A 12,889-nucleotide genomic window follows, 5' to 3' on the forward strand; every position below is an offset into this window, starting at 1 on the left:
AGCTGTAAGACTGACTTCTCAATTCTCCCTTCCCAAATGTTTCTACTCTGAAAAAGAAACTCCTGAAAATGCATGTGCAATGAGGCCAGCCACAAAAATAAATGTCTTCATGCCTTTACATTGCTAACCTTTTATTATAGCGCTATTATAAATCCCCCAAAATAGCATTTTAATGCAAACAGATTACAAACTCTGTATTAAGAAGTGACATTACTATATGTGAATTGTTATAATTTCCTTTTTTCTTTGTATGTAGATGTCAACCTTAACGGTTAAACACAATTACTGAAAACTCAGTTTCCCCAAAGCACGGTGGCAGAGATAGAAATAATATTGAGACAAAGCAATGCCTTTTGGAAAAAGAGCAAAGATAAAGAAAAAAAGTAGTAAACAAGAAAAGTTTTACAATTCACCTTATAGGTACTTTTTCAATCAGTCTAGTGTTCACACACATTGTTCTGGTTTGGACAGCAGGGTATTGAGGTCTTTAAAAAAAGAAAAAGAAAAGAAACAACAACAGAAAAAGCATGCTGCACTAACTATACAATGCCCAATGCTGAGGCAATAAATCCCTACAGTATTCTTTTATTCTTTATATGTGTTCTGATAGGCCCTTTATTAGATTATTTAACAAACACTATAAATTGGCAGCCAAGGAAGTTGAAATGGCTGTGCTCTTTTGACAGAGGTGAAAGTAGTTATAAAACCATTCTCCAAACCAATATTTCATGCAAATTCTAAAGAAATGTTCAACCTGGAAAGAGCTTTATGGAAGAAAGGTTATACATGCAATTTACAAAGGTCACTATAAAAGATTCATTTTTTGAAACCAATCTGTTTTACTGTTTTCCCAATACAATAACCCTGGCTCTTCAGTTTCAACATGTACATCTAGATCTGTACACAATGTCAGTGATAAATGTGAGCCTTAGGAGAAGCTCTTACAATACAAAATACAAAATCATAACATGCACTATTAATATTTTTTTATTCAATGTAGTTGCTAACCTTGTAGATATAATGCATTAATTTAAAACTGCCATAAAACAAAAAGAGTGTTGAGTTTGATATTGTAAGATCACTGGCCTTGTGTTTCTTAAGATGTGCTGTTCACACTAAACATGGTTGTCTTGTACTGTGCCCATGCACGACTGTACTCCCTTCCCCCTTGTCTGCTGGACTGCACTCACACTGTGCTTTATGATCCAGGCCTGAGCACGCATCAATTTGTCTCAGCATCTCAATAAGCTTTCTCCCCATTTCATGCACACACGCTTTTGAAAAGCACTCTTGTGAGCACAATGAGGTTCACAATTTTATGCATTTTGTGTCTTAATTTGGACAGGGTTTTGTTTTTTTGAGCGGCAACACACTATTCTCTCACATGCCTTACAGATTTATAAATTACTTAATGCATTGACTTTCTCAGAGGCAATGGGTGTTTGAGTTTCATGCTTGGGCAGAAAACATATGCCCACATCTTGGACAGACAACATGCGCTCCTCACACAGTAGCAGTGATCATATTTGTTAAAGGAACTGGTACAGCCTAGCGTGAGTAAAACCTTGAATTTAACTTTACATAATGTAATTGATTCAACATATCTCCTCGAATTTGTATGTGTGTTAGTTTCCTGTTCATTTCTGGGGTTTGCTTCATATTTTTTTGGTAATTGATTTTCCTCTTTGTTTCCTGTAACTTTACATTCTGTCTTTGTCTTCCCAACACCGATTCCACCTGTTTTTTGTTTTCTTATTGGATCTCTGTGTATACTTTGGCCTGTCCCTCCTTCATTTTTTGTCTCTATTTTTCTTATGCCCCTTTCTGGATTCCTATTTTGTTTTACCAAGTACATGACATGTTTTATTGCCAGTCAATAAAGCCTCAGCTTTTGTATTAATCCTGGCGCAGTGTTCTGCATTTGAGTTGTCTCCTGTAGAATCACAACAAGGATATTAATTTTGAATTATAAGATTTATTATAAAGTTTTAAATGAGTAAAAGTAATTAGCATGTCTTTGAAGATCATTCTTTGTGATCATAGTTTAATCTCCTTGCTAAGCATAAAGAAAATCATCGCTTTTTGTTACAAGTCTCAGAGCCATTAATAAATTATCTGATGATAAATAACCACACTGACCTTTCAAGTGAAAATTTGATGCATAATATGAAATGTGCAATATGAAATACTACTCACCAAAAAATTTAAAGTGAAATTAAAGCTAGTACTTCAAACTTACTCTGATTAAACAGAGATAAATCAAACTTTGGGCATTTTGAAGGATTTCTTAGTGAATTAGACATAGTTTTTCATTTCTACTCCATGTCAAACTAGTAGTGCATGTAATATAAAGCAGTTTTTCCTTGACAGATAATCATTAAGTGTCCCCGCAAGACAGGGGCACTTTGTGTGTGTGTGTGAACTCAAAGAACAGTGTGCTTGTGTCTCTCCCTTAACATACCTCATCACTTTCACTGCCAATAAAGTCATCCTCGGGCTGGACATCATACCGCCTCCCAATCTTGCTCTGAACCTGATGATCTCCCATCTCCATCTTCTCCTGGTCACCCTGGCCTTGTCCTCGTTTGGGTGAGTGAGGCTGGGATGAGAAAGTGAACACCTCCTTTTGCAGAGTGAGCTGAGGCTCAGACCCTTCATTACTCTCCCAGCTGTTCCAGACCTTCAGGTCAGAAGGCAAACCTTGCTGCACAGAGCACAGTTGAGACTCTGTGACCATGAGTGCTGAACTTTCCTTTGCAGGAGTGTGACACTCATCTAAATGAAAGATGATAAAATAAGATCAAGTAACAAAAGAATAGTTGCAAGGAAATGTTATTAAGAGTTTTAAATGTACAAATTCCCAAGTATGTCTTTCACAACGCATGTAAACAATTAGACATGGAGTCAAATTACAATGAGCAATAAATCACTGTTTTATTACTTTTTAATCATACGGTTACTGTCATTCTAATTTGATTTGAATATGTGCACACGAAATTCATAATAACGATATAATAGGGTTGCAAATCATTCAACGACCTGGCAAAATAAGCATTAATGAAGTTATCCTGCACCGACATGTTTGTATTGCTTATTAACAACCCTGCTAGGTTAATTAGGTACAGTGAAACGTTATAGACAAAGAAAGAAGAAAAACATCAGTAGTAAGAAAACCATTTTACTGCTAATTTGTCACTGATGAAATGTCACCTATGCCAACTTTATATACATATATGTATATACATAGCAAAGAGAATAAAAGCTTGTTTTAGCTTTTAATGAATGCTGCATCCACTTCTGTTGGTATGCGAGAAACAATGAATCCTTATACTGCGAGATAAGCCTGAGATCACAGAAAGGGGCACCTAAATTTGAATGAGTGAGCACATTTGAATCTCTCGACAGTATAATCACTTTCTCTAATTGCCCACTGTGTGGCAAACCCTGTGCCCAGGAGATGTCCCTCTGACTTTTATTTAATGCGCCACATTACCATTAATGAACTAACTGCTTTCCGTCTGTGGGCAGGGCTGCAGCAAAGGAGCTTACTGCTGGAGAAACATCCATAATTGAGCTTTCGGAACACATGCACTCACTTCACAAGGACAATGTGGGTATAGGTGTGTCCGTGTGTGTGTGGGGTAGCAGTGCGGGGAGAGTTTGTGGGGGAGGGATCCCACAAGTGGCCTTGACACAGGTTATGCAAAATTAAAAAGGGGGGAAAAGCTTGTGTCCAATGTAGAATGAGATCTTTTAAAATTCATGCAACACTTCAACAATCCAGTTTAAAAAGTAAGAGTGGGAACACATATTGTTTTTCTCGAGCATAAACAAAGTGCTTATTAAAATCATAACATGCAAAGCAGTCATCAAAATCACCCAGCATGTACATTGCTCTAGTTTGTCTCGTGTTCCCATCTCTTGCTGTCGTGCTTAACTTTTACTGATACCACACATCTTCCAGGTGTCTATTTACGGCTGCTTTAAGACTCATCGGCTACATGTTCTGACTTTTCTGCTAGGGTCAGAGGCTGGTGCTTGCTCTCCTGCCTGCTGGATGAAGGACTGCAGCTTTCCCAGCTTTCACTATTCCCTCTATGGTGCTGAGGTACAGCATCCCAAGGAGATGTTAACCATAACTGAAACACCTAATAATATAAAAGAATAGTACACCTTTAGCCCACCACAACACACATAGAATATACACTCAACTGCCACTTTATTAGGCACACCAGCTCATTAATGAAAATATTAAATCAGGTAATCACTAATAGCCAACAGAAATGGTTAGGATGACATGCAAATGAAATGTTCAAATAAAACATTAAAATGGGGAAAGAAAATGATTTCAGTGTCTCTGAACATGGAATGGCTGTTGGTGCCAGACGAGCTAGAGTATTTTAGAAACTGTTGATCTGCTGGGATTTTCCCACACAACCATCTCTAGAGTTTGCAGAGAATTGTCTGAAAAAGATCAAATATCCACCGAGCAGGCAGCTCTCTGGGTGGGAATGCCTTGTTGATTCCAGAGGTCAGAGGAGAATGGTCAGGCTGCTTTGAGCTGATAGGAAGGCAAAGTACAGTAACTGAAATAAGCTCAAATAAACGAAACCAAGGTATGCAGAAGAACAATTCTGAACGCACAAGATGTCAGACTTTAAAACAGACAGACAGCAGCAGCATCAGAAGACCACACCAGGTTCTGCTTCTGCCAGCTATGAACAGGAAATTGCAGCTAAAACTTGTATAGGTTCACCAAAATTGGAAAAAGAAGACTGAAAATTCCCTGCCTGATCTGATAAGTCTTGCTTTCTATTGCTACACTTGGATGGTAGGATCAGAATTTGGCATAAACTACCAAAAAGCATGGCTCCGGTATCCCTTGAATTAAGGCCCCCTATTACCAACTGAGCATTGTTTGAACATCACAGCCTACATAAATATTGCTGATGATCATCCATCCCTTTATAACCACAGTGTGACCATATGTGACACAAAGCTCATATCTCTAATAGAGCTCCTTTGGAATGTGGTAGAACAGGAGATTTATATCATGGATGTGGAATTTACAAATCTGCAGCATCTGTGTGATGCTACATGTCATCATGGACTAAAATCTCTGAGGAATGTTTCCAGTAACTGGTTGAACCTACACCACAAAGAATTAAGGCAGTGCTGAAGGCAAAATGGGGTCCAAGTGGCTGGTGAGTTTATACAGTGCATACAACTTACTTGATGATGTTTGCTTTTCTCCTCCAGCACTGATGACTCTCAGCTTCTTAGATCCCTTCTTGTCAACTGCTCTTTTTTTAGGGGGATGTGGCTGTAAACTGCCAGATGCTCCTACATAATGTACTTTCAACATTACAAAAGCTTTATAACACAAAACAGTCAAACAACAATGTTATTAGAGCTTGCCAGAAGCATATCTGTGAATTGATTATGCACCGTGAAAATCCTTATTAATGAAGGCATTTCAGTAACTGAGCTTCTTACATTCATTCAGTGAGGAGAATATTTCCAGCTACATTATGTTCAGCTGAATTAGGGAATTTTAATCATCCCATTTTTTTCATTCTGTCATGCTCAAAGAATGCTGTATTACCAGCCATAAAAGCTGTTATTAGGTGCTTGAAAGAGCATGTTCTGAGAAAGAGGACTCTTATTTTGTTAGTTTGTTGATTCTGATGCATTTACTGATGTCTAGTATCTGGAAGAAATGAAAAGGCAAAGTAACCATCTATGCTCTAAGGGCAAAGATGCACTGGAAATCAAGTATATTAAAACCCCACTATTATATTAAAACTGTTTTACTCTTTGAGGATTTAGTGTCAAAAACCATTCACAGGTACTGAGGTAATGGCAGCTAGTTTTGCACTGAAGATTTGTGGTAAAATCTGTTTCAGTTAGTTTCATTATACCAATGTTTAGTTCAAAGTATGATGAAAATGTTTTTGCAGACCACAATTTAAGTTCATAAAATAGGCATTAGTTGTTTTGTGCCTATATCTAACACTTCACATCAGCAAGTATAAGGTGAATCTGCTTCACAAACCTAAACTCTAATGAACTCTTCATTTCCTTTGTTGGCAAATTAGATAAAGTGGTCCTCAAGACCTGCACAGATTCAACAATAACATATCTGCCCAGTAACTGAAAGGTCACAGTGCAAAACTGCAATGCCCCTGGTTTGATTACAGCCAGCGGGTGTGTTGCATATCACACCACTCTCTCACCCAATGTTCTGTTTCCTTCTTTGCTGTCAGCTATTCAATTAAGGCGTGATGCCAAAAAAACACATCTAAAAAAATATGACCTAATGAGGGTGTGGGGAGTAGTGCTTGTAGTATCTGTTTAATAACCCATCATCATTCTGCTCAGCATCGGCACAGAAAAAAATGAGCAGAGGAAGTGAAAATAATATTTTTTTTTGGCTTCTTTCCAAAGACTATTTTTGTTCTTCAGGTTTCAGCCTCTTTTTTTCTTTTTGGGTTAAAGAACTGTGTTTTTTTAATCCCTGTTGAAACCCCTAAATATCATTTTACAATTAAATATTTATCTAGTCCCATTTCCTGGGTTCTTCCTCATTTTCTAAACCTTGTATAATGTGGCATGGGTTCCTGCAGATACACAACACTCCCAGTCCACACAGACATATGTTACAATGGTGTACATGCAGCCCAGAAAAGCATAACTTCAGCTTGAGCTAGTGTACAAAGAAATAGAAAGAAAAAGAAACAAACAAACAGATAATAGATAAATAAAGTCTGTAACAAGCAATGCTAAGTGTTTGAGTGATAAAATAGCAAGATGTACAGGGTTTGTTCATAGATAGCATTCAGACTCAATAAATCACTCTCTGTACTCTGTCAAATTTACCCTCATTGAGAATGTGGGAAGGTTCTCCATGTGATAAATTCTCACTCTGGTTGGTAATGCTCTGACTTTCTGTAGTAACCTTTTGGTTCATTCTACTCGATCCCTGTGGGACGTAACCAAAGGAAACATACAAGTTCAGAGACAAATTTATTCTGTTTTGTAGTAAATACAATTTATGGCAGGCATACAAATCATTCAGAGAGATATGCTGTAGGTTCTTACAGGATTGGCTAGATTACTAATTTGGAAAGGAAAAACAGAGACTACATTTCCTTCAGCTCCATCTTATGTTACCTTGCTTTTTCTTCCAGTTAGGAGAGGTGGTCCAGAGGCTCTGGAGCCTGAGGCTGTGTGTAAAATGCCCTGGGGCCTGGTTCTCCGATAACAGGTTGATCTGGCAGTGGTAGGAACTGCACAAAAGTAAGGCATTCCCATTAGTTATTGATCTAAATTGATTAGTTCCTGTAGGATTTCTCTTATGCTAATACATAAGGCCATTTCAGTTTGAAGGGCACAGACCAGCATATTAAGATGAGGAAAGAGCTGTGTTCTTTCAAACTAAAAAGATCCCTTAAAGTCCCTTTGTAACTGTGAATAAAAATCTTTAGAACGTTCCCTTTTATGTAGATTATATACTGCAATATGTTTTTTTTAATTAAATTTCTTAAACTATATTGCAAACATAATCAATCAAGAAAATACTATGCACTTTACTAATGCTTAGCATTTTAATTAGAGTCTAATGGGCAAAATATTTTATGAGGAATGAAAATTAATGATTGGATACAAATTTGACTCTACTGCTGAGCTGATATAACGGATGTTTTTCTTTAATCTAACAATCTGTTCCATTTCATCATGTGAAAATAATGGGCTACAGTGGGAGATGTGATATGGCGACAACTTGACCCCGCTGTATCTGTGCCAGGACTCATCAGGACCACCTCTGCTGATGTTAACAGCCAAACACACTTTCTTGTAAAGCCTCATCAGAAGAGTGAGCAAATAGTTTGCTCTCCACAAAACACGCACACACACACACACACACACACACACATACACACTACAATAAAAAACAGGCAGAGCTTTGGTGGATTTAAGAAGAGAAAGAGATGATGTTGCCCCTGTGTGATACAGCAAGTTAAATTAATTGAACTTTACTGCTGGAATGTGTACATTCCTCCTGAAACTTGAAAAAGAGTGATATAACCGCAAGAACTACAACAAGATCTATGTCTGCATAAGCTACAAATATTTTTAGAACAGACTTTAATTTCTGAGAAATTTTTGTCTTTGGGATTAAGAGAACGTCTTTGCTGAAGCACAGAGATAATCAGGGCTTGTTTGTTGTTGCATGATACAAAGTGCTGTAGCTTACTTTTAACAGTTTCTGACACTTTGGCTATTGAAGGATCAGCATTCACCCAGCAATTCTGTCAAATTCAAAATTGGATGCCTACTTTAATAGCAATCGTTTTAATTATGATTAGGAATGTTATGCTAATAATGCAGATGCTAATTATGAAAAGATATTTCTTGTGCATGGTTACTGCTCTCTTCTATGGGCACTGCTGGTTGACTCAACATGACTTAGACAGCTGTCAGAACAAATAAATATGCACTGATAAAAAAGGCCACAAAGGTGACAGAAGTGGATTACTGGTGCATGTCTTTTTGTATGAGGAGATAATTGCAGCTCCTTGAGTACAGGTGAGGCACAAATGAACACAAAAATGAAGACCACGGGAATTTCATTCCAGGAAAACAAAGTGATTATCATCACAGTGCCTTTGTAGCAAACACTTTCTCTACATGCAACCATTTGTGAACCGTTTCCTATTCATCTGTATAAATAAGTAAGTTCATGGGTGGACTGTGGCTCATATTGTGTACTCTCAATGTTACTCTCAAAACAATCAACGCTATGAACCTGCTGTAATCCATTAAAGAAGACCTACACTAAAGGACAAAAATATCTGACAAATTCTGTTCACCCTGTGAACATTACATTAATTTGAAATGTTATAACACACCACTATTATGCTATAGTAACTATCACATCTCCTCTGGGGTCAAGAGCTTTGCACGGATTTTTAAATCCAGCTGCAGGGATTTCATCCACAACATTGTTGGTGGAGTCAGGCACTGATGCTGAAGATAAGGCCTGTCTTTGAGTCTGCACTCCAATTTATCCCAACAGCGCTCAGTGGCATTGAACTCAGATTTTGTGCAGAAAAATTACTTCACACCTAACTTATAAAGCCTTTTTCTTTACAAACCTGGCTTTGTGCAAAGGGGTACTGTTATCCTTCCAGATAAAACTCCTTCCTCCAAACTGTTGCTGAAAAGACTACCAATCTCAAAAACAAAGGGTCCTACTCCAAATAGTCTAAATCGTCTTTGTTAAACAAAGCAACAGCTACTTCATATATGATTTTAATGACAGTTTACACTTTGCACGCTTTATGGTTACTTTTGATGAAATTACAATTCTCAAAATGTTTTTTGTTTGTGTCTTATCTTACGTACCACAGTCAGAGTTAGAAAGACCAGTCCTCAAATCTGTCTTTCGCACATTTTCCCTGTTGAACACCTGAATGACTTGGTTCACGTCTGGTGGGAACTGGCAACTGCGTGGGATTAAGTCCATTAGACCAGCTCCACTGCGAAACATGTCTAGATTGGAAAAAGTAACAATCTCACACTAATATTAGCTATAAAATAAGCTCAAACACATTATTACAATATATACATACATCACACCACAAAAGTAACACTTTGATCAACTGAAAAATACGAACTGACCGAGACACCCTTTTTGGTAGATAGAGTAGGTGTGCAGTAGGCAGCCAGTAATGTGCAGCTGTTATCACTGCTGAGCCATATCAGCCTTGAACAAAATCTACCGCTGAGTTCTCAGCCAGCCACAGAAAAACAGCCAACTGTTTGTCTCTCTATCTCTCCAAACACACAAACATAATTTCACACAAACCCACAAGAACAAAGACCACTGGCTTGCTTCTGTGGCAAGTACTTAGGTACTGTATCTTTATTAAACACATTTGGAGTAGCGTATTGGGTAAGTCGATAAAACTTCAAAATTTGAAACCAGCAACCATCTACTTTACCATCATCTGACATTCCTGCATGCTCCGTTCTTACAGTGAAGATTCTCCGGACTTTGCAGGTAGCGAACAACGTGATGCCATCCAGTGTCAAAAATCCCTTGAACAGTTCACCGCTCAGTGATACAAGGTCGATGCATAATGTTGACCACTGAGACAACACATACAATATTAATTTGTAGTTAAAAGCACCACACACAGATAAAGATCAATACCTACTAAGAAACATGGAGAAGGAAAAAAACAAACAAACAAAAAACAAACAAACAAACAAACAGCTGACAGCAAATTTAATACTAAAGGAATGTCAAAGATGAATAAGATACTCACAACATTGCGTTTCAGTCCAACAAAAGGTATCTTTGCATGCAAAAGTGTGGCAGACACCTCTTTATGCACTGTTGATAAGTGGAGTCTTCTTTTTAGGCCCTCTGAATCAGTTATCCTGTGATTAACAGACAGCAAAGTAGAACATGAATTATCACCAGCATCAGTAGTGCCACTAAGAAATCATGACCTGTGAAAACAAAAAGCTTTATTGGTCTCTAGAGTAAGCTCTTAAAGATGTTTTCACTTTTATCTCACGCTGTGAAATCAGCTGTCATGACATACTCAAATGGAAGAAGAACAACGACACACAATGTTTTCACCAATTCTTAAAATAGTGTGCGAGTAAATAAGCAGGTAAGTGTAAGAAAATCATTTCAGGCAATATCTCTCCCTGATGCTCTTGATATCCAAACAGCAGTTTCTACTGCATACTGTAAGCTGCAGTTTACCAAAGATTTTTTGGGGTAAATATAGAATTTACCAAATTAGACTGAAATAGAATAAAGATTGAAATAATGAAACAATGTAGAGTGGCATTCTTCTTTCAGTGACTAAATGCTGCAGTGACGATATATGAACACACAATTGCATTATGCAATCAGAGCCACTAAATGCAAACTGTGGAGAAAAACAGCGAGCACTTGACATTCACATTCTACATTGTAATAATGTGGCTGTTCAGAATTTATAGTGGCACACAAGATAAAAGCCTTCTTTGTGACAAATTGTTGAACAATATCTTAATAATAAATGGTTATTTAGGCTGTTACATAACAGTCAATGAGGCACTTTGTTTTCTAAGTGGCTCGATGGGTTTTTTCCTACCAGATGTAAACAAGCTGTTTTCACTGTGAGCCCATTGTTATTCAATCACTATTTCTTTGTCACACTGTACATTACTGGAAAAGCATTTTTCACTGTACATTACAATAAGCAAGTACTCTAAGTGAGTACATAAAATGTTATTTTGTTCTGCTCGCATACATTTTTCAGCCAGAATGTTAAAGATTTATACCAAAATGTTGAAGTCAGTCAATTGAATTAACATTTATAACATTTGTACCATAAGAACAATCTCTGCGCTACTTACACAAGCTCAGCAGAAAAGTCATGACCATGAGAAACATTGACTTGAAGCACCAAAAATCTTTGGAGAAGTCCAACTAAGAAAAAAACAAACAAACGAAAAGAACGAGTTACTATTACTATTTAGAATTAAACAAAACAACAAGTTGCACACTTGTATGAAAGTAGTAGAGACTTACGAGACATTTTGCCATTCTCTGGCATTTGCATCTTGACTGTCTGGCTGCTTCCATCCAGACAGTAAACACATCCTTTGACTTCTTTATTATACTCCTAAGGGAGAAAATAATGCATAAGAGGAATTGCTCAGTCTCCGTGTGTTATGACCAGAAGACTACCTGTTGTGTAACTGCTCTCTGAGATCCAAAATTTATTTTGTGTATTTAGTTTTGTTTGTTTGCTTTTTATCTGAATAAGTCTGTAGCATATATGTTTAGAGAAATGCAATTGTTTCAGTCCTCATATGCAGGTGCCAGTTTGTCTTTGAGAGGATATAAAGCCTAGGTTAGTGTGATTACGTTACTGGTAATAAGCTAATAGTAAGTTAAACAAACAGCTCTAAAAAAATAAATAACTAACTTTATATATGGCTGACGGCCCTCCGCAGAGTTTCCATTTAGCCGCAGGGTCTTTTCCTTGTCCACTGAAGATCTCAACCACAGCTCCACCCTGCAAGAAACAACTAGTTCTCGCTAGCCTGCAGTCGATGTTACATCAGCCTGAAGCTCATATCAGCTCCGAGGAAATTGTATTTTTATACACAGGGCAAGAATTTTAGTAAATAAAGGGCTAAATTGATTCGGTTAAAATAAGCTTACCTGATAATTATTCCTGAACATTTTACATGACACAACGTCAGCGGTGTGAAAATACTTTTTGACGTGGGCGTACACCCCTGCTCAAATGATATAGGCAGTTGAGGAACACCAGTTTAGTTAACTCTGGACACGTCTCCATAGCAACCGGCAAAGTCCCGCTTGTAGAGCTCAAATCTCGCGAGTGTTTCTGTTTATGTTGTTTGTGTGTTTCCGTTTACCTTAACCTGAACAAAATCCCTATTAGAATACAGATTAACCCCACACTCCAAATTTGACATGTCTTATAAAGCGATACCTGACCAAAGGTTAACTAACCAGTCATTTTTCCTAAGCCTTCCGACAGAGGTAGCTAGTACTTTTTTTAATATACCTTTTGTCTGTAAAAACAAACAAGAGCCGATGGTAACTGGAATAATTAAATCGGCACAGGTGACTCAAACAATTCTCACCTGCTATTTTTATTGTAAATAGCTGTTGTCGTTTACCTGCCACTCATGAAATCCAATAGGCGAATAACCTACTTTCACTTCTTTTTTAGAAAAAATCCTGTCTGACACTCAGTTAACGCAATTTTGAAATTAATGTGATGGCAAGATTAGCGGCCTACTTCTGACAGGGTGCTATAAATTAATCAGACATAATAGTTACTCA

General features: G+C 37.5%; 1 protein-coding gene across 5 annotated transcripts in view; it reads right to left on the reverse strand.

The window, feature by feature from the left end:
* The window catches only part of cfap20dc (CFAP20 domain containing), a 37,143-nt gene extending 24,767 nt beyond the window's left edge, over nt 1–12,376 (reverse strand). For 2 of the 5 annotated variants that reach the window (XM_085274510.1, XM_085274507.1), the window contains exons 1-11: nt 12,239–12,376; nt 12,000–12,089; nt 11,600–11,693; nt 11,425–11,497; nt 10,335–10,449; nt 10,008–10,155; nt 9,409–9,555; nt 7,174–7,289; nt 6,880–6,982; nt 5,233–5,373; nt 2,462–2,775 (exon numbers count right to left, since the gene is read on the reverse strand). In XM_085274510.1, the coding sequence (XP_085130636.1) occupies nt 2,462–2,775; nt 5,233–5,373; nt 6,880–6,982; nt 7,174–7,289; nt 9,409–9,555; nt 10,008–10,155; nt 10,335–10,449; nt 11,425–11,497; nt 11,600–11,693; nt 12,000–12,089; nt 12,239–12,259 (1,362 nt within the window). In that variant the 5' untranslated portion in view covers nt 12,260–12,376. Of the gene's footprint in view, nt 1–2,461; nt 2,776–5,232; nt 5,374–6,879; nt 6,983–7,173; nt 7,290–9,408; nt 9,556–10,007; nt 10,156–10,334; nt 10,450–11,424; nt 11,498–11,599; nt 11,694–11,999; nt 12,103–12,238 lie in introns of all 5 variants that reach the window. The other 3 variants (XM_085274509.1, XM_085274508.1, XM_085274511.1) reach the window with 3 other exon arrangements.
* Nucleotides 12,377–12,889: the final 513 nt, after the last annotated feature.

Source organism: Mchenga conophoros, linkage group LG5, assembly GCF_057382185.1.
Source record: "Mchenga conophoros isolate Kocher_MC1m ecotype Shallow Benthic linkage group LG5, M_conophoros_male_GT1.1, whole genome shotgun sequence".
NCBI classification, from domain to species: Eukaryota; Metazoa; Chordata; class Actinopteri; order Cichliformes; family Cichlidae; genus Mchenga; species Mchenga conophoros.